This window comes from Dreissena polymorpha, chromosome 3, assembly GCF_020536995.1.
Source record: "Dreissena polymorpha isolate Duluth1 chromosome 3, UMN_Dpol_1.0, whole genome shotgun sequence".
Classification (NCBI taxonomy): domain Eukaryota; kingdom Metazoa; phylum Mollusca; class Bivalvia; order Myida; family Dreissenidae; genus Dreissena; species Dreissena polymorpha.
In genome coordinates this window covers 54,873,641-54,892,308 of record NC_068357.1, presented here as the reverse complement: position 1 = coordinate 54,892,308, position 18,668 = coordinate 54,873,641, and the positions used below count along the sequence as shown (strand labels likewise).

The window sequence follows — 18,668 nt, the reverse complement described above, 5'->3', positions numbered from 1 at the left end:
AAAAGTGTTGTTTGATATTGCTTATTAATTGTCATGTACTTGTACATAAGTCAATGCCACATAATTTCAGTCCATTTCAAAACTAGCTTGTTAAGCTTAGAACTGCATGATTGTCCTGTGTTTCATACAAACAAATTGCTACAAGTCCACACCTGGTCATATTTATCAGCCTTACTTTATTATTTGATATGAAACTGGTGTGTAAGAGCATAATTTGTTTATCTACTCTAGCGAATTTTTTTTGCACAATTGGGAAATGTACTGGTACCAGCCCACTTGGGAAATTATTCCCCAAAACCCTGAAATTGGGAAAATTTGTGTCGTGAAGTCTTCATATTGGGAAATCAGTGTTTTTGATTTTTTGCTCCAACATACTTTAAAATTGATAACTTAATGTTTTCAAGTTGTCAATAATAATTAACTTCTAAAGGTTTAAGCCAAAGAGCTGCATAGAGAAACTAACTAAATGTTGCATTTTATTATCCCCTGCCATAGGCGGAGGGATATTGTTTTGGCGTTGTCTGTCCGTCTTTCCGTCCATCCGGAGCCATATCTTGGAAGTGCTTTGGCGGATTTCATTGAAACTTGGTATGAGTATATATATGGATAATGGGATGATGCACGCCTAATGGCATTGTTCACCATCTGATAAAAACAGAGTAATTGCTCTTTGTATTTTGAAAAAATGCTTTTTTTAGTGTTAAATATAACATTTTTATGTCCAAAAGCATATTGGCGGGGGATATCAATTCAACGAATTTGCTTGTTTATTTTAAAAGATAAATGTTTTTTTTAGAAACCCTCATCTGGGAATTTGTTTGACAGCGATTGGGAAATCTGTAGTTTTTTCCTGATTGGGAAAGTGCCCTTTTCCGGTACTTTATAAAGAAGGAAAAAAAACAGTTTGCTGTTATCATAAATAGAAAAGATGAATGTTTTTTGTGCGCTATAGACTTGCAATTGTTAATGTTTAGCTCGGCTGTTTTCGGAGAAAACCCAAGATATTGTCTTAGCCAGCTTGTCCGCCCTCTGGGTCGTGCCATTGGCTCTAAAATTAAAGTGCTTCCACCTAAAACTTTGAAACTTCATATGTAGCTGCACCTTGATGAGTTCTACATGCCACTCTCATTTTTGGGTCACTAGTTCAAAGGTCAAGGTCGCTGTAGAAAACTGCACCTGCAGCCAGGCATTGGCACCCGCTATGCGGTGCTCTTGTTAACAAATCAATACCACTTCTTAACAGATGAGCACTACACATTAATTTGATTGTGAATTTAGGTTTATTTATATAGCAAAAGTCATTTCGACTAAAGCAATGTATGCACTTTCAGAGGACATGATTGAGCAAGAAGAATATGAGACGGATAGCACCATGGACATCAAAGATGATCTTTTGCAAGAGGACACTTTCCTCAGAATGGGTGTCCAAAGCGATGACCAAAATGGCTTTGGGACCCATGTAGCGTTTGAACACAATGAAGGCCCTCAAGACACTTTAGATACCACAGGTGAGACTGAAGAAGGGGCCGTAACATCAGTTTTAAATGAAAGCACCTGTGAGGATTCACTTAGCATACCAATGGATGACCCAGAAAAAGATGGGTTTTACTTTAATGCTGCTGAGATAAGCTTGAAAGTACATTCTTCAGAACTAGACACGTATCTGTCTGATTCTGATAAGTCTGATCACACCGAGAACACATGTCCATCACACAATGAAGAGGTTACAATAAGTGAGACAGAAGAGCTTACAGTTAATGAAACGGAGTCACCGCTCCATTGCGCACTGTGTGGAAACCTGTACGCAGATCCTCGGATTCTAGACTGTCTTCATGCTTACTGCTATCAGTGCATCGAGAAATGTAACTACTTTGATAAAAACAGACCAACTGCAAAATTGTTACGATGTCCTAACTGTGGTGCATTTCAGACTGTAAAGGACAGTCAGAAGCTTCCAAAACACCTTGTCTTGGAACAACTGGTTAAGCTGAATGACAGCAATGCGATGGGAGTGAATTGTGTTGTTTGTGCACTGCATGAGCAGGAGAGGGAACCATCTGGGAAGTGTGTGGATTGTGGCGACCTGCTCTGTGACAGTTGCTGTGAGAAACACACATTCTCCAGACTCACTGCAAAGCATGTAATTGTGCCACTGGATAGTCAATGCACAATTTCAATGCGAAGTAAACATAGCACTTGTCCCAGTCATGAAGAACTGAGTTTGAGCTTTTGTACTAAATGCAATTGTGCTGTGTGCAAAGTGTGTGTCCGTGAGGCACATGCTGGACACGCATGCATTTCCTTGGACAAAAAGCTTCAAGAATTCAAGAAGGATATTGATGAGAAAATGAGTGAGTTGGAAGAAGCGCTTGTGTTAGTTGAAAAAAATGACTCGTGCAAGGAAGACCTTGATATGCTAGAAAAGCTGGAAGAAGAGCAACTTGATGTTTTAAGAAATGGAAGAGAAAAATACATTGAATTGGTGGTGGATAGTTATAATGCCAGTACAAGGAAGCTAACAGCTGGTTATAAAAGAGCTAAAGAGCGATGCATCAACAGAACTGGATTTATAGGGGCCAGAAGAAAGGATTTGAATAACATAAGTAAAGCTGTACATTTCATTTTTTCCGAGGGACGATTCGAGGAAGTCATGCAAATGGAGAAGCTCCTGGTGAACAGAATTGACAATGTGAAGAAAAATGTGAAAAGAACACACAACAAAGTCACATTACATAGCAACCTACCTCAAGCAGAAATGTGTCAAGAACTTTATGATAAACTGAAAGCAGAACCGTGTTTCTTCAAGGTAGAATTTGCAAGACAAAAAGAAAAAAAAGCAAAAGGTCACCAGCAAGATAAAAAGCTTGTAAATAAAGTCGGCCCTCGCCTGAACTGTCAGTCCAAGGCACTCGGTGACAACAAAGCCAAGGCACTCGGTGACAACAAAGGTAATGTCATTAACAGAGATGTCCCTCAATTTCAAAATCAGAAGCCTAAAGTACCACAAGGGAGAGGGGCTTTGTTAATGAGCTATAGAAACCTTCTCCATGGATCAACATCTAGGCCTCTTGGAATGGATGAAAACAAGCATCAATCCAGAAATGCTGACTTTGATCATTACAGTGACTCCCAGAGAAAAATGCAATCGACCTCTTTTCACCAAGGTGGTGGTCCAAATGACCGTTTCTTTGGTTCCCAGGGAACTTTGCAATCTGCCCCTTTTCACCAACATGGTAGAAATATGGGCCCTGTCCACATTCATCATGATGGTGGTGAGCAGGACAGGTTCTTTGGACCCAACAGCAAGCCTCAAAATAGTTCCTTACAATCTGCCCCTTTACACCAAGGTGGTAGAAATATGGGCCCTGTCCGTGTTCAACATAGTGGTAGTGAGCAGGACCAATTTTTTGGCCCCCATAGCAAGGCAAACAATGGTTCCTTAGAACAGCCAGTTGGTCATACCTCAAACTGGTGTTCGTCTTCAAATTCTAGGGGCTCGTTACTGGGGGATTACCCGGGACCACATGGGGCCATGAGTGCCAGTTTGTCAGCCACTCAACAGAAAATGTTTGAAGCTGCAAGGGTCCCTTCGCACAGTAGTAGGAACGTCTTTGACAATTTCGCTGATGATCAGTTGGCTAGCTATGAACATGTGCGACCCAGGTCTTTTTCAGGTATGTAGGTTGCTTATATTGAAACAAATTATCTAAATGAATTTTTTTTTCGAAGGAAAGGATTATGTGATTTATGAAAATTGGTTGCAAGTACCCCAACTTTTGTGCATGAACTTACTGCTACTGTTTAAACTTAATTGCATATTTTTGGATTTTCATCAGGCATCAACATAATTTTCATCAAGTTACAATTTCTGGCGTTTTTTTTACAGGTGAACAAAAAGGCTTCTTTGGAAGATAATTAAACAATTTTTAATTAATGCGTAGGGATAACTTCTTCTTTTAGCCCTTGTTTCAGAGTAAATAAACCTCTGTTATCTCTAAAATGCCTATTTTTAGGTGTCGAGTTTGACAGACAGACAATGCTTACATCATCCACAAACACGCTCCCGGACCCACATATGACGGTGCCAGTGTTCAAGCAACGATTTGCGGTCGACACGCATATCGAATCAGACAAGAAGCTCCCGGAGATCAAAGGCATTGTGTTTACATCTTCAGTAGGTGGCCAGCGTCATTAACTATTGTAGTATCATAATATTCATTTAAGCCTTGTTCTAGGAAAAATTTGTCTTAATGCAGTGTTCTCCAGAAACAATGGCAGCTGGCAATTTCATCGGTAACATTCAATCTAGAAACCAGCTACTTTTCCCTAAAATATCAATTGATGCAGCACAAAAATACCCTTTTTAGCTCATCTATTTTTTGAAAAAAAATTATGAGCTATTGTCATCACCTTGGCGTCGGCGTCGGTGTCCGGTTAAGTTTTGCGTTTAGGTCCACTTTTCTCAGAAAGTATCAATGCTATTGCATTCAAACTTGGTACACTTACTTACTATCATGAGGGGACTGGGCAGACAAAGTTAGATAACTCTGGCGTGCATTTTGACAGAATTATGTGCCCTTTTTATACTTAAAAAATTGAAAATTTTGGTTAAGTTTTGTGTTTAGGTCCATTTTATTCCTCAAGTATTAAAGCTATTGCTTTCATACTTGCAACACTTACTAACTATCATTAGAGGACTGGGCAGGCAAAGTAATGTAACTCTGACTGGCATTTTGACAGAATTATGCGCCCTTTTTATACTTAGAAAATTGAAAATTTGGTAAATTTTTGTGTTTAGGTCCACTTTATTCCTACAGTTTCAAAGTTATTGCTTTCATACTTGCAACACTTCTTAACTATCATAAGGGGACTGTGCAGGCAAAGTTATGTAACTCTGACTGGCATTTGGACGGAATTATAGGCCCTTTATACTTAGAAAATTGAAAATTTGGTTAAGTTTTGTGTTTTGGTCCACTTTACCCCTAAAGTATCATAGATATTGCTTTCATACTTGGAACACTCGCAAACTATCATAAGGGTACAGTAAAAGGACAAGTTGCATAACTCTGGTTGTCATTTTTCGCAATTATGGCCCTTTTTTGACTTAGTAACTTTGAATATATGGTTAAATTTTGTGTTTCGATCCACTTTACTTCTAAAGTATCAAGGCTATTGCTTTCAAACTTCAAATACTTTCATGCTATCATGAGATTACTGTACCTGGCAAGTTGAATTTTACCTTGACCTTTGAATGACCTTGACTCTCAAGGTAAAATTATTAAATTGTGCTAAAATTGCCATAACTTCTTTATTTATGATTAGATTTGATTGATACTTTGACAAAACTACTCTTACCTGACATACCACAATAGACTCCACCCAAACCATCCCCCGTGCCCTCCCCCCCCGAATCCCCCCCCCACCCCTAATTTTTTTTTTTTTTTTTTTAAGATCATCTCACAAATGACCACCACACCCTCACACTATACCCCCCCACCCCACCCCCCCCCCCCCCCAATTTTTTGTTTGTTTTTGAAATGGTTAAAAAACAAATATTTATTTTTATTATTTTATTTTTGAAATACCGTCCAACCATCGCACCCAAGAATCCCCTCCCCCCCCACCCATCCCCCCCCCCCAACCCCCCCCAATTTTTTTGTTGTTTTTTTTTGCATTTTTTTTCCGCATTTTTGGAAGATAATGTAATAAATGTCCACACCCCCACACTATACACCCCTCTTCACTCCACCCCTCCCTCCTTTGTGATTGAAATTGAGAGTCCCTTTACCTTTAAAAAGAAAATAGATGAGCGGTCTGCACCTGCAAGGCGGTGCTCTTGTATTGCTTAGTCGCCGGCTACTTTACAAACAAGACCATTGCCAAGCAATAAAAGTCCCCTACCTCTCCAAATTGCCATCTGTCCATGTTTAAAGTTTCATGAAAAAATATGAAAAAGTTATAGCAGGATCCACAATTTTCAGCAATATTTCTAGTCTATTTGTTGCCATAGCAATCAGAATTCTAGACATAGATACAAAATGAAACTAGAAATGGTGCGGCAGAGGCCGACGCGTATCCCCAGGCGGCATGTTTGACCCAGGGGGCACCCCAGGGTTGGTAATGGGGCCATGCATAGTTGAGATTGATCGTTTTGTCATAAGAGATGTTCAGTATCAATTGGAAGTGAATCGGTGTAGAAATGAAGAAATGAATGTAAAATAACATAAAACAAGAGATGTGTTTGTCAGAAACACAATGACCCCTCCTGCGCCGCTTTGATTAATTTTTTTGTTTTTATAATTTGGCAGGTTCATTACTTACCTCCCTTTAAAGCTTATTACTTGCCTTGGATTTGTTTTTTTGACCTTTGAGTTTGTCAGAAACCCAATGCCCCCGCCTGCGCCGCTTTGATTGATTTTTTTTTTCATCATTTGGCAGGTTTATTACTTACCTCCCTTAAAAGCTTAATACTTCTCTTGGATTTGTTTATTTGACCGTTGACCTTGAATGATGACCTTGACCTTTCACCACTCAAAATGTGCAGCTTCATGAGATAAACACTCATGCCAAATATCAAGTTGCTATCTTCATTATTGCAAAAGTTATGGCCAATGCACCATACTGGGGGCATAAAAATGAGTGAAAATCTCTGACATGGCCCCACCCCAACCCCCATAACTTTTGACCAAGGGGTAAGATCAAGATTCTAAATATGCTCATAGCTACCATGTGTGTAAGTTTCAAGGTTCTAGTGCTTATAGTGTAGGAGGAGATAGTGGCCAGGACGGACAGACAGACGGGGATAATGTCGTGCATAATCTCCATATTGCCATCTGTCCATGTTTCAAGTTTCATGAAAAAATATGTAAAACTTTTAAAGTTATCGCAGGATCCAGAAAAGTGTGACAGACACACAGAGCGCAAAACAGAAGTCCCTCTTCGATTTCAATGGTAGGGGAATAATAAAACTGGCTACTCAAATTTTTCCAGAGAACATTGAACTTAATGCATTTTGGTGCAATGTGTCCTCTCTGATGAATTCCAGAGGTTTTTCAGGGACGATATTATGCTTTTATAAAAAAAAATTGTTGGAAGAATTTCTCTTCTTAAAAAAACTTCTTAGTCTTCGCAGAAAGTGTCTCCTGGATTAGCCAGTGCAGAATGGGATAACACTTTGCACATGCATTAAGCCCCATTTTCCCAGAATCAGGCACATTTTAAAAAACTTGTAATCATATGTATAATCATCATTGCAGGGGTAATAGTGTTAATGTCATTTTGTAGAAACTGGGGAAAACATCTGTCAAAGTGCAATTATATTGTCCTTTTGTGATGCATATCTCATGTTTTGACTATCATTATTTATTTGCAATTACCAGCTGAGCAATGACAATAATTTTTTTTTCTTTAAAACCTATAAGCACATCTTTTTAACCTAATGACAAACTCTAAAGAGAATTGACGGTGTGTTAAGACTATTGAGGGAAGGGTTTTCATATGGTTTTTGAGTGTGACAGAGAAAGTAACCAGGGACATGCAACATAAAAAATATCTTTAGAATTGATATTTTAGGCACATGCATTCATGTTCCATGTTCCAAGATTGTGACTCATAGTGTTTTGCCTACCCCAATCCCCCTCAGTTATTGCTGTTGTCCACTTAACAGAAAGTATAGCAATCACATTCAGGATTTAATGTTATTAGGAAATGGATTACAGGGTAAGATATTGACTTTTTGGTTATGGTTCAGTGTTTTTATTCACCTATAGGGGAATGGTGGCGGGGCCCGTCCAAAGGGGAAAAACGTGTTGTTTTAAAGTAAAGGCGGACAAATTAAAAATTCACTTTTTTATGTGTTATGATATTTATTATATGAATACACATGTATGTATGAATGTAATATTCACAGCTGAATGTCTCTGTCCTTTTTTATGCCCCCTTTTGAAGAAAAGGGGGTATATAGTTTTCGCACTGTCCGTCTGTAAGCCTGTCAGTCTGTCTGTCACACTTTTCGTGTCCGCTCTCTATTTCAAATACTTGTCATCCGATCTTTACTAAACTTGGTCAGAAGTTGTATCTAGACAATATCTAGGTCAAGTTCGAATATGGATCATGCCGGGTCAAAAACTAGGTAACGGGGTCACTTAGTGCATTTCAAGGATTTAGCATGGTAAAATGCTCATAACTTCTAGCAAAGCGTATATAGAGTGCATTTGTCATCCTATGGTGACAGCTCTTGTTTAAAAATATATATCAATGATTTTTTCAACATTAAAAAAAAAAAATAAAAAAAAAAATTCTGGAGGGGATTTTTTCTACAAAATAGGCGAAAAATAAATACTCTTTCTTGAGGGGAATAGGGCCTAACATCGGCCCCGAAATTGCCATAAAAAACACTGTGGTTGCCCACCTTCATCCTTTTAATACTTGCTTTTAATACAGTCAGAAAATAAAAATTCTACCTGTTCGCTTAACCTGACCAGTGATTTTTTTCCATGTTCCAGGACCAGGTAAATATGCCTTCCAGTCACACAAAGGAAAAAGTGATTTTTATGTCCCCCACTATAGTAGTGGGGGACATATTGTTTTTGCCCTGTATGTTGGTCTGTTGGTTGGTCTGTTGGTTGGTCTGTTGGTTGGTCTGTTGGTTGGTTGGTTTGCGCCAACTTTAACATTTGCAATAACTTTTGCAATACTGAAGATAGGAACTTGATATTTGGCATGCATATGTATCTCATGGAGCTGCACATTTTGAGTGGTGAAAGGTCAAGGTCAAGGTCATCATTCAAGGTCAAAGGTCAAATATATGGGACAAAATCGCTCATTTAATGTACACTTTTGCAGTATTTCAATATTCAAGATAGCAACTTGATATTTGGCATGCATGTGTATCTCATGGAGCTGCACAATTTGAGTGGTGAAAGGTCAAGGTCAAGGTCAGCCTTCAAGGTCAGATGTCAAATATATGTGGCCAAAATCGCTCATTTTATGAGTACTTTTGCAATATTGAAGATAGCAACTTGATATTTGGCATGCATGTGTGTCTCATGGAGCTGCACATTTTGAGTGGTGAAAGGTCAAGGTCAAGGTCATCCTTCAAGGTCAGAGGTCAAATATATGTGGCCCAAATCGCTAATTTTATGAATACTTTTGCAATATTGAAGATAGCAACTTGATATTTGGCATGCATGTGTATCTCATGGAGCTGCACATATTTAGTGGTGAAAGGTCAAGGTCAAGGTCATCCTTCAAGGTCAAATATATGGGTCAAAATTGCTCATGTAATGTCACTTCTGCAATATTGAAGCTAGCAATTTTATATTTGAAATGCATGTGTATCTCATGGAGTTGCACATTTTGAGTGGTGAAGGTTCAAGGTCAAGGTCATCCTACAAGGTCAAACATCATATAGGGGGACATTGTGTTTCACAAACACATCTTGTTTTTAAATGAATCGAAAACCTCCACAAAACAACAGGGATAAATCTTGTTTATTGGATAATAAACACAATCTAGTGTCGGTCTTACTAAGTGAAATAGAACATTATAAATACACACTGTTAATGAAATATAACCAACTTTTTCAAAGGACAAGTACAAAGCACACAAGGATTTGTTTAAAATCACTTGCACTTGTGCAAAAGGAAGAGTGTCTGAAAGTATATAATCTTCATGCCCTGACAGTAGTATTTAGATAAGCACAGGCTTATCTGGGGACCACACTGTCCCCAAAAACTGGATTTTTGCTAAGAAGAGACTTCCTTTAAATAAAAAATACACTGAAAGCAAAAAGTTTTGTCCATGTCTGCACAGGCTAATCTGGGACGGCACTTTTTACAAATGCAGTTGCAAATGCATTATGCCCTGTTCCTGAAAGAGATGCCAAATATAAACCTCAGTATATTTCATGAAAATTTTTGCAGGTGTTGATCGCAACCAGATGCTTTAATAAAGGCATATAAATTCAGGAGAACTTTGTAGTAAGTGATGGTGGAAACCAGATGCTTTAATGAAGGCATATAAATTCAGGAGAACTTTGTAGTGAGTGATGGTGGAAACCAGATGCTTTAATATAGGCATATAAATTCAGGTGAACTTTGTAGTGAGTGATGGTGGAAACCAGATGCTTTAATAAAGGCATATAAATTCAGGTGAACTTTGTAGTGAGTGATGGTGGAAACCGGATGCTTTAATGAAGGCATATAAATTTAGGAGAACTTTGTAGTGAGTGATGGTGGAAACCAGATGCTTTAATAAAGGCATATAAATTCAGGTGAACTTTGTAGTGAGTGATGGTGGAAACCAGATGCTTTAATAAAGGCATATAAATTCAGGCAAACTTTGTAGTGAGTGATGGTGGAAACCAGATGCTTTAATAAAGCCATATAAATTTAGGCGAACTTTTTAGTGAGTGATTGTGGAAACCAGATACTTTAATAAAGGCATATAAATTCAGAAAAACTTTGTAGTGAGTGATGGTGGAAACCAGATGCTTTAATAAAGGCATATAAATTCAGGAGAATTTTGTAGTGAGTGATGGTGGAAACCAGATGCTTTAATAAAGCCATATAAATTCAGGAGAACTTTGTAGTGAGTGATGGTGGAAACCAGATGCTTTAATAAAGCCATCTAAATTCAGGCAAACTTTGTAGTGAGTGATGGTGGAAACCAAATGCTTTAATGAAGCAGTGTATATTTCAGGAGAACTTTGTAGTGAGTGATGGTAGAAACTAGATGCTTTAATAAAGCCATATAAATTCGGCAGAACTTTGTAGTGAGTGATGGTGGAAACCAAATGCTTTAATGAAGCAGTGTATAATTCAGGAGAACTTTGTAGTGAGTGATGGTGGAAACCAGATGCTATAATAAAGCAGTGTAGTAGTGATGGTCCCTACCAGATGATATGATAGTCATATAAATTCCAGGAGAACTTTAATGGTAGTGATGGTCCCAACCAGATGCTATAATAAAGTCATATAAATTCCAGGAGAACTTCGTGGTCAGTGATGGTCGTAACCAGATGCTCAAGGCGTTCAGCTGCAGTGGGGCGTACCTAGGACTTCATTGCGGACCCGGGGCCCATGTCTGTCACCTTCTGTAACGGCTGGCTCATGTGGAACAGCCAGTTCTCCAATATAAAGGTTTGAACAATATGCAAATTATGTATTTGAACTCCATTCTGGGAAATTGGGGCTTAGGGCATGTGTGTCACGTGTAGTCCTAGATTAGCGTGTGCAGTCTGCACATGCCAATCAGGGAAAACACTTTCCAACATAACGGGATTTTCCGTAAAAAAACCCAAAGACAATTACATGGAAATGTTCTGGCTGATCTGAGAAGACACTTTGTGTGCATGTGTTTTGCTCTGTTTTTTCCAGAGTGAGGCTCATATTTAGTTTAAACCTTCTTATATTTGAGCTAATAGCATTAAAAGCATTGGGCTTATTTTCTTATATTTGAGCTAATAGCATTAAAAGCATTGGGCTTATTTGACACAGTTAATTCTGTTTTCTCATTTAAAACCAGTACTTGGTGTCTGAAAGGGACTGTGCATTTTAAAGGGTCCAAAAGTGGCATGTTAAAAATCTTAAAATTGAAAAACTAATAATGTCATATAATAACGGATACTTGCCAAATATAGTAAGAAAATCGTTTATGCATTCTGAGAGAAAAATCATTTAATAATCATATGGGGCCTGTTTATTCACATTTTGATGTCACTATTGTGAGTATTCTATAAACCCTTAGGACGGTCATGATTAATTACCAATCATGATGCTAAAATTGGTTTAAGCAATTTTTTTCTGTCATTTTTTGTATAGCTCCTACATATAGGTCTTGAGTTTAGTATCAAATTGGGCTTTTACTGTTGTTCTGACATTTTGCTTGTTTGTTTGGAATATATCATGAACTTAATGAATACATGTTTATATAAGTCAAGTGCATTTATGAAAAAAAAAAAATTTCCATTGATGTAAGAATGGGTTTTATGGCTTTATTGAACTCAGGGAAACCTAATAGCTAGGCAGACACCATTTCCCACTTCTCTCTATTATAGACTCTGTGTAAACACTATAACTACAGCAGTAACAATACAAACAAGAGCTTGTCACAGTAGTGCCAAATCCTGCCGAAATGTGTTTGCTTGTATGACAACATTTGTTTAAGAGATTAGAATAATATTTTTAAGACAAATAAAGGGAGATAATTCAAAAACTATGGCTGAAAGAGTTATGGTTCATGTTAACTGCAATTCTCCTAGTTGCCATCTGTTTATATTTTTAGTTTCAAGTAAATCCCTGCAGTAGATTTAGAGTAATGCTCCAGACAAAAATTTACTTTGTAATTAAAAAAAGGGAGATAATTCAAAAACTAAGGTAGACAGTGTTATGGTTCTTAGTCACTGCACTTCTCCTACTTGCTATCTGTTCATATTTTAAGTTTCAAGTAAATACCTTCAGTAGATTTAGAGTTATGCTCCGGACAAAAATTTACTTTAAAATTATATAAAAGGGGAGATAATTCAAAAACGAAGGTAGATAGAGTTATGGTTCTGGGTCACTGCACTCTCCTAGTTGCCATCTGTTTATGTTTCTAGTAAATCCCTTTAGTAGATTTAGAGTTATGCTACGGACAAAAATTTACTTTAAAGTTATATGAAAAGGGAGATAATTCAAAAACTAAGGTAGATAGTGATATGGTTCTTAGTCACTGCACTTCTCCTACTTGCCATCTGTTTATATTTTAAGTTTCAAGTAAATACCTTCAGTAGATTTAGAATTATGCTCCGGACAAAAATTTACTTTAAAATTATTTAAAAGGGGAGATAATTCAAAAACTAAGGTAGATAGAGTTATGGTTCTGGGTCACTGCACTCTCCTAGTTGCCATCTGTTTATGTTTCTAGTAAATCCCTTTAGTAGATTTAGAGTTATGCTCCGGACAAAAATTTACTTTTAAGTTATATAAAAAGGGAGATAGTTATAAAACTAAGGTAGATAGTTATGGTTCTTGGTCACTGCATTTCTCCTAGTTGCCATTTGTTTATATTCTTAGTTAGTAAATCCATTGAATAGGTTTGGAGTTATGCTCCGGAAAAAGTTTCGGACAGATGGACGGATGGACAGACGGACGGACAGACGTACGGACAGACGGACGGGACCAATACTATATCCCCTCCGAATTTTTTTTTAGCAGGGATAATAATACAATGTGTCTAGTTATAATAGGTGCTGGCTAATGGGTTGTTTCTCTTTAGCTGTTACCGCAGATTTGTGTTCATTTGAGGATTGTTCTGGAAAAATGGGCTATATGCATATGGGTAAAGTGTCACCCCAGATTATCCTGTGAAGTTTGCACAGGCTAATCAGGGACAAAACTTTCCACCTGGAAGGATTTCTTTTTAGAAAGGATTTGTCTTTAAATGAAAAAACATTCAAGGCGCAAAGTGTCTTCCTGATTAGCCTGTGCGGACTGCATTGGCTAATCTGGGATGACACTTGATGCACATTTACAGGGTGCAGAATAAACAGGGCTGGACAGAATTTAATCACTGAGTTAAGAACTTTTTTTTTCAAATCTCACAGGTTATTGAGATACATTTGCAAAAATCTGCAAATAGTGCATACAAGACAGTGTTTTTTTTCAGTTTGTGACGATGTCTAAAGGTATAAGAATAATCCTTGAATACGTCTGAAATTGGTGACAAAATTTCATGTTCCATGATGCATAACCGTGTAGTACAAATCAAATTTTGAACAAGAACACAGGCTTATTAAATAAAGTAATTCTGATGTATTTCACATTGCCATAAGCATGAGCATAAAAATCTGTCTTTTATGCACTAGTTGAAATTCTTAGAAAAATTGTTTTAATAAGTTATTTGAAATAAAGCACCACTAACCGTCTTGTTTAAATCCATTAAAGATGAAAGGAGGAAGCCCACAAAGTCACGTGATCCAGCACCCTGTTTATAAACACCACAAAGTCACGTGATCCAGCCCCTGTTTATGAACCCCACAAAGTCACGTGATCCAGCCCCTGTTTATGAACCCCACAAAGTCACGTGATCCAGCCCCTGTTTATGAACCCCACAAAGTCACGTGATCCAGCCCCTGTTTATGAAGCCCACAAAGTCACGTGATCCAGCCCCTGTTTATGAACCCCACAAAGTCACGTGATCCAGCCCCTGTTTATGAAGCCCACAAAGTCACGTAATCCAGCACCCTGTTTATGAACCCCACAAATTCACGTGATCCAGCCCCCTGTTTATGAACCCCACAGAGTCACGTGATCCAGCCCCTGTTTATGAACCTCACAGAGTAACGTGATCCAGCCACTGTTAATGAACACCACAAAGTCACGTGATCCAGCCCCTGTTTATGAAGCCCACAAAGTCACGTAATCCAGCACCCTGTTTATGAACCCCACAAAGTCACATGATCCAGCGGCCTGTTTATGAACCCCACAGAGTCACGTTATCCAGCCCCTGTTTATGAACACCACAAAGTCACGTGATCCAGCCCCTGTTTATGAACCCCACAGAGTCACGTGATCCAGCCACTGTTTATGAACACCACAAAGTCACGTGATCCAGCCCCTGTTTATGAAGCCCACAAAGTCACGTAATCCAGCACCCTGTTTATGAAGCCCACAAAGTCACGTGATCCACCCCCCTGTTTATAAACCCCACAGAGTCACAGTGATCCAGCCCCTGTTTATGAACACCACAAAGTCATGTGATCCAGCCCCTGTTTATGAACCCCACAAAGTCACGTGATCCAGCCCCTGTTTATGAAGCCCACAAAGTCACGTAATCCAGCACCCTGTTTATGAACCCCACAAAGTCACGTGATCCAGCCCCCTGTTTATGAACCCCACAGAGTCACGATGAATCCAGCCCCTGTTTATGAACACCACAAAGTCACGTGATCCAGCCACTGTTTATGAACCCCACAAAGTCACGTGATCCAGCCCCTGTTTATGAACCCCACAAAGTCACATGATCCAGCCCCTGTTTATGAACCCCACAAAGTCACGTGATCCAGCCCCTGTTTATGAAGCCCACAAAGTCACGTGATCCAGCCCCTGTTTATGAAGCCCAAAAAGTCAAGTGATCCAGCCCCTGTTTATGAAGCCCACAAAGTCACGTAATCCAGCACCCTGTTTATGAACCCCACAATGTCACGTGATCCAGCCCCTGTTTATGAACCCCACAGAGTCACGTGATCCAGCCCCTGTTTATAAACACCACAAAGTCACTTGATCCAGCCCCTGTTTATGAACCCCACAGAGTCAAGTGATCCAGCCACTGTTTATGAACACCACAAAGTCACGTGATCCAGCCCCTGTTTATGAAGCCCACAAAGTCACGTAATTCAGCACCCTGTTTATGAACCCCACAAGGTCACGTGATCCAGCCCCTGTTTATGAATCCCACAGAGTCACGTGATCCAGCCCCTGTTTATGAACACCACAAAGTCACGTGATCCAGCCCCTGTTTATGAACCCCACAGAGTCAAGTGATCCAGCCACTGTTTATGAACACCACAAAGTCACATGATCCAGCCCCTATTTATGAAGCCCACAAAGTCACATGATCAAGCCCCTGTTTATGAACCCCACAAAGTCACGTGATACAGACCCTGTTTATGAAGCCCACAAAGTCACATGATCCAGCCCCTGTTTATGAACCCCACAAAGTCACATGATCCAGCCCCTGTTTATGAAGCCTACAAAGTCACGTGATCCAGCCCCTGTTTATGAAGCCCACAAAGTCACGTGATCCAGCCCCTGTTTATGAAGCCCACAAAGTCACTTGAACCAGCCCCTGTTTATGAAGCCCACAAAGTCACGTGATCCAGCCCCTGCATATGAACCCTACAAAGTCACGTGATCCAGCCCCTGTTTATGAAGCCCACAAAGTCACATGATCCAGCCCCTGCATATGAACCCTACAAAGTCACGTGATCCAGCCACTGTTTATGAAGCCCACAAAGTCACATGATCAAGCCCCTGTTTATGAACACCACAAAGTCACATGATCAAGCCCCTGTTTATGAACCCTACAAAGTCACGTGATCCAGCCACTGTTTATGAACACCACAAAGTCACGTGATCCAGCCCCTGTTTATGAACACCACAAAGTCACATGATCAAGCCCCTGTTTATGAACCCCACAAAGTCATGTGATCCAGACCCTGTTTATGAAGCCCACAAAGTCACATGATCCAGCCCCTGTTTATGAACCCCACAAAGTCACGTGATCCAGCCCCTGTTTATGAAGCCCACAAAGTCATGTGATCCAGCCCCTGTTTATGAAGCCCACAAAGTCACGTGATCCAGCCCCTGTTTTTGAAACCCACAAAGTCACGTGATCCAGCCCCTGTTTATGAAGCCCACAAAGTCACGTGATCCAGCCCCTGTTTATGAAGCCCACAAAGTCACGTGATCCAGCCCCTGCATATGAACCCTACAAAGTCACGTGATCTAGCCCCTGTTTATGAAGCCCACAAAGTCAAGTGATCCAGCCCCTGTTTATGAAGCCCACAAAGTCACTTGATCCAGCCACTGTTTATGAACACCACAAAGTCATGTGATCCAGCCCCTGTTTATGAAGCCCACAAAGTCACGTGATCCAGCCACTTTTTATGAAGCCCACAAAGTCACGTGATCCAGCCACTGTTTATGAAGCCCACAAAGTCACGTGATCCAGCCACTGATTATGAAGCCCACAAAGTCATGTGATCCAGCGACTGTTTATGAAGCCCACAAAGTCATGTGATCCAGCCACTGTTTATGAAGCCCAGTTTTTCCAGAACGAGACTCAATTAATGAGAAGCAGAAAGTGTCGTCCCTGATTAGCCTGTGCGGACTGCAGAGGCTAATCTGGGACGAACACTTTACGCACATGTGATTTTCAGTTCTGGAACACCAAGACTGCAGAGCTGATTACCAACCCCAGTCTGAGCCAGACAGCCCCTCATCCCCTCACCTCTTGCCGTAACCAGACCTACCTTGTGGGTAACTGTGAATAAGTCATCCATAGAGGCATACACTGTGGATGGTGGGTAGTCTCATAATATTAATTGCTTATTCCATCAGTCTGAATTACTTTCACTACGGCATTGACAATACAAGTAACAAAATGTGTCCGAGTTATAATAGGTTTTGGCTTATGGGTTGTTTCTCTGTATGTGTTATAGCAGATTTGTGTTTATTTTAAGGTTGGACATAACACTCTAGTTAAATATTAATATAAGTCAGGTGAGCGGCCAGGGCTGCCATGACCCTTTTGTTATCAAATCATCTATTTTTGAAAAAAAAAAGAAAAGAGCTATTGTCATCATCTTGGCGTCAGCGTCGGCGTCCGGTTAAGTTTTGTGTTAAGGTCCACTTTTCTCAGAAAGTATCAACGCTATTGCATTCAAACTTGGTACACTTACTAACTATCATTAGAGGACTGGGCAGGCAAAGTTAGATATATCTGGCGTGCATTTTATCAGAATTATGTGCCCTTTTTATACTTAGAAAATTGAAAATTTGGTTAAGTTTTGTGTTTAGGTCCTTTTTATTCCTTAAGTATCAAAGCTATTGCTTTCATAGTTGCAACACTTAATAACTATCATAAGGGGACTGTGCAGGCAAAGTTATGTAACTCTGATTGGCATTTTGACAGAATTATGTGCCCTTCTTATTACTTAGAAAATTGAAAATTTGGTTAAGTTTTGTGTTTAGGTCCACTTTATTCCTAAAGTATGCAAAGCTATTGCTTTCATACTTGCAACACTTACTAATTATCTTAAGGGGACTGTGCAGGCAATGTAATGTAACTCTGACTGGCATTTTGACAGAATTATGGGTTATATTTAGAAATTGAAAATTTGATTAAGTTTTGTGTTTTGGTCCACATTACCCCTAAAGTATCATAGATATTGCTTTCATACTTGGAACACTCGCAAACTATCATTAGGGGACAGTATAGGACAAGTTGCATAACTCTGGTTGTCATTTTGACGGAATTATGGCCCTTTTTATGCTCTCCCCAATTTTTTTTTCCGTGCACAAGTTTTGTCCAGGTTATTTCTCGGCAACTAATGACCGGAATTCAATGAAACTGTATGGGAAACTTCACTACCAAGATGAGATGTGCATATTATCAGCGGGTTCTGGTCGGATGATTTTTTACAGAGTTATGGCCCTTTGAAATTTTCCATTAACTGTACATATAGTGCAATTCTTGTCTGGGCTATTTCTCAGCAACTAATGACCGGAATTCAATGAAACTTTATGGGAAGCTTCACTACCAAAAGTAGATGTGCAATATTATCAGCGGGTTCTGGTCTGATTATTTTTCACAGAGTTATGGCCCTTTAAAATTTTCCATTAACTGTACATATGGTGCAATTTTTGTCCGGGCTATTTCTCAGCAACTAATGCCCGGAATTATGGGAAGCTTCACTACCAAGAGGAGATGTGCATATTATCAGCCGGTTCTCGTCAGATGATTTTTCACAGAGTTATGGCCCTTTGAAATTTTCCATTGTACATCTAGTGCAATTCTTGTCCGAGCTATTTCTCAGCAACTTTTTACGGGAATTCAATGGAACTTTATGGAAAGCTTAACTACCAAAAGGAGATTTTCATATTATCAGCCGGTTCTGGTCGGAT

The 18,668-nt window shown here is 39.4% G+C and overlaps 1 protein-coding gene across 5 annotated transcripts in view; it reads left to right on the top strand.

The window, feature by feature from the left end:
• LOC127874202 (uncharacterized) overlaps positions 1-18,668 on the top strand; it is a 35,064-nt gene that overhangs the window by 5,774 nt on the left and 10,622 nt on the right. For all 5 annotated transcript variants that reach the window (XM_052418425.1, XM_052418424.1, XM_052418423.1 and 2 more), the window contains 4 exons: positions 1,332-3,674; positions 4,014-4,174; positions 10,988-11,141; positions 16,922-17,064. In XM_052418425.1, the coding sequence (XP_052274385.1) occupies positions 1,337-3,674; positions 4,014-4,174; positions 10,988-11,101 (2,613 nt within the window). In that variant the 5' untranslated portion in view covers positions 1,332-1,336 and the 3' untranslated portion in view covers positions 11,102-11,141; positions 16,922-17,064. The remainder of the gene's footprint in view (positions 1-1,331; positions 3,675-4,013; positions 4,175-10,987; positions 11,142-16,921; positions 17,065-18,668) is intronic.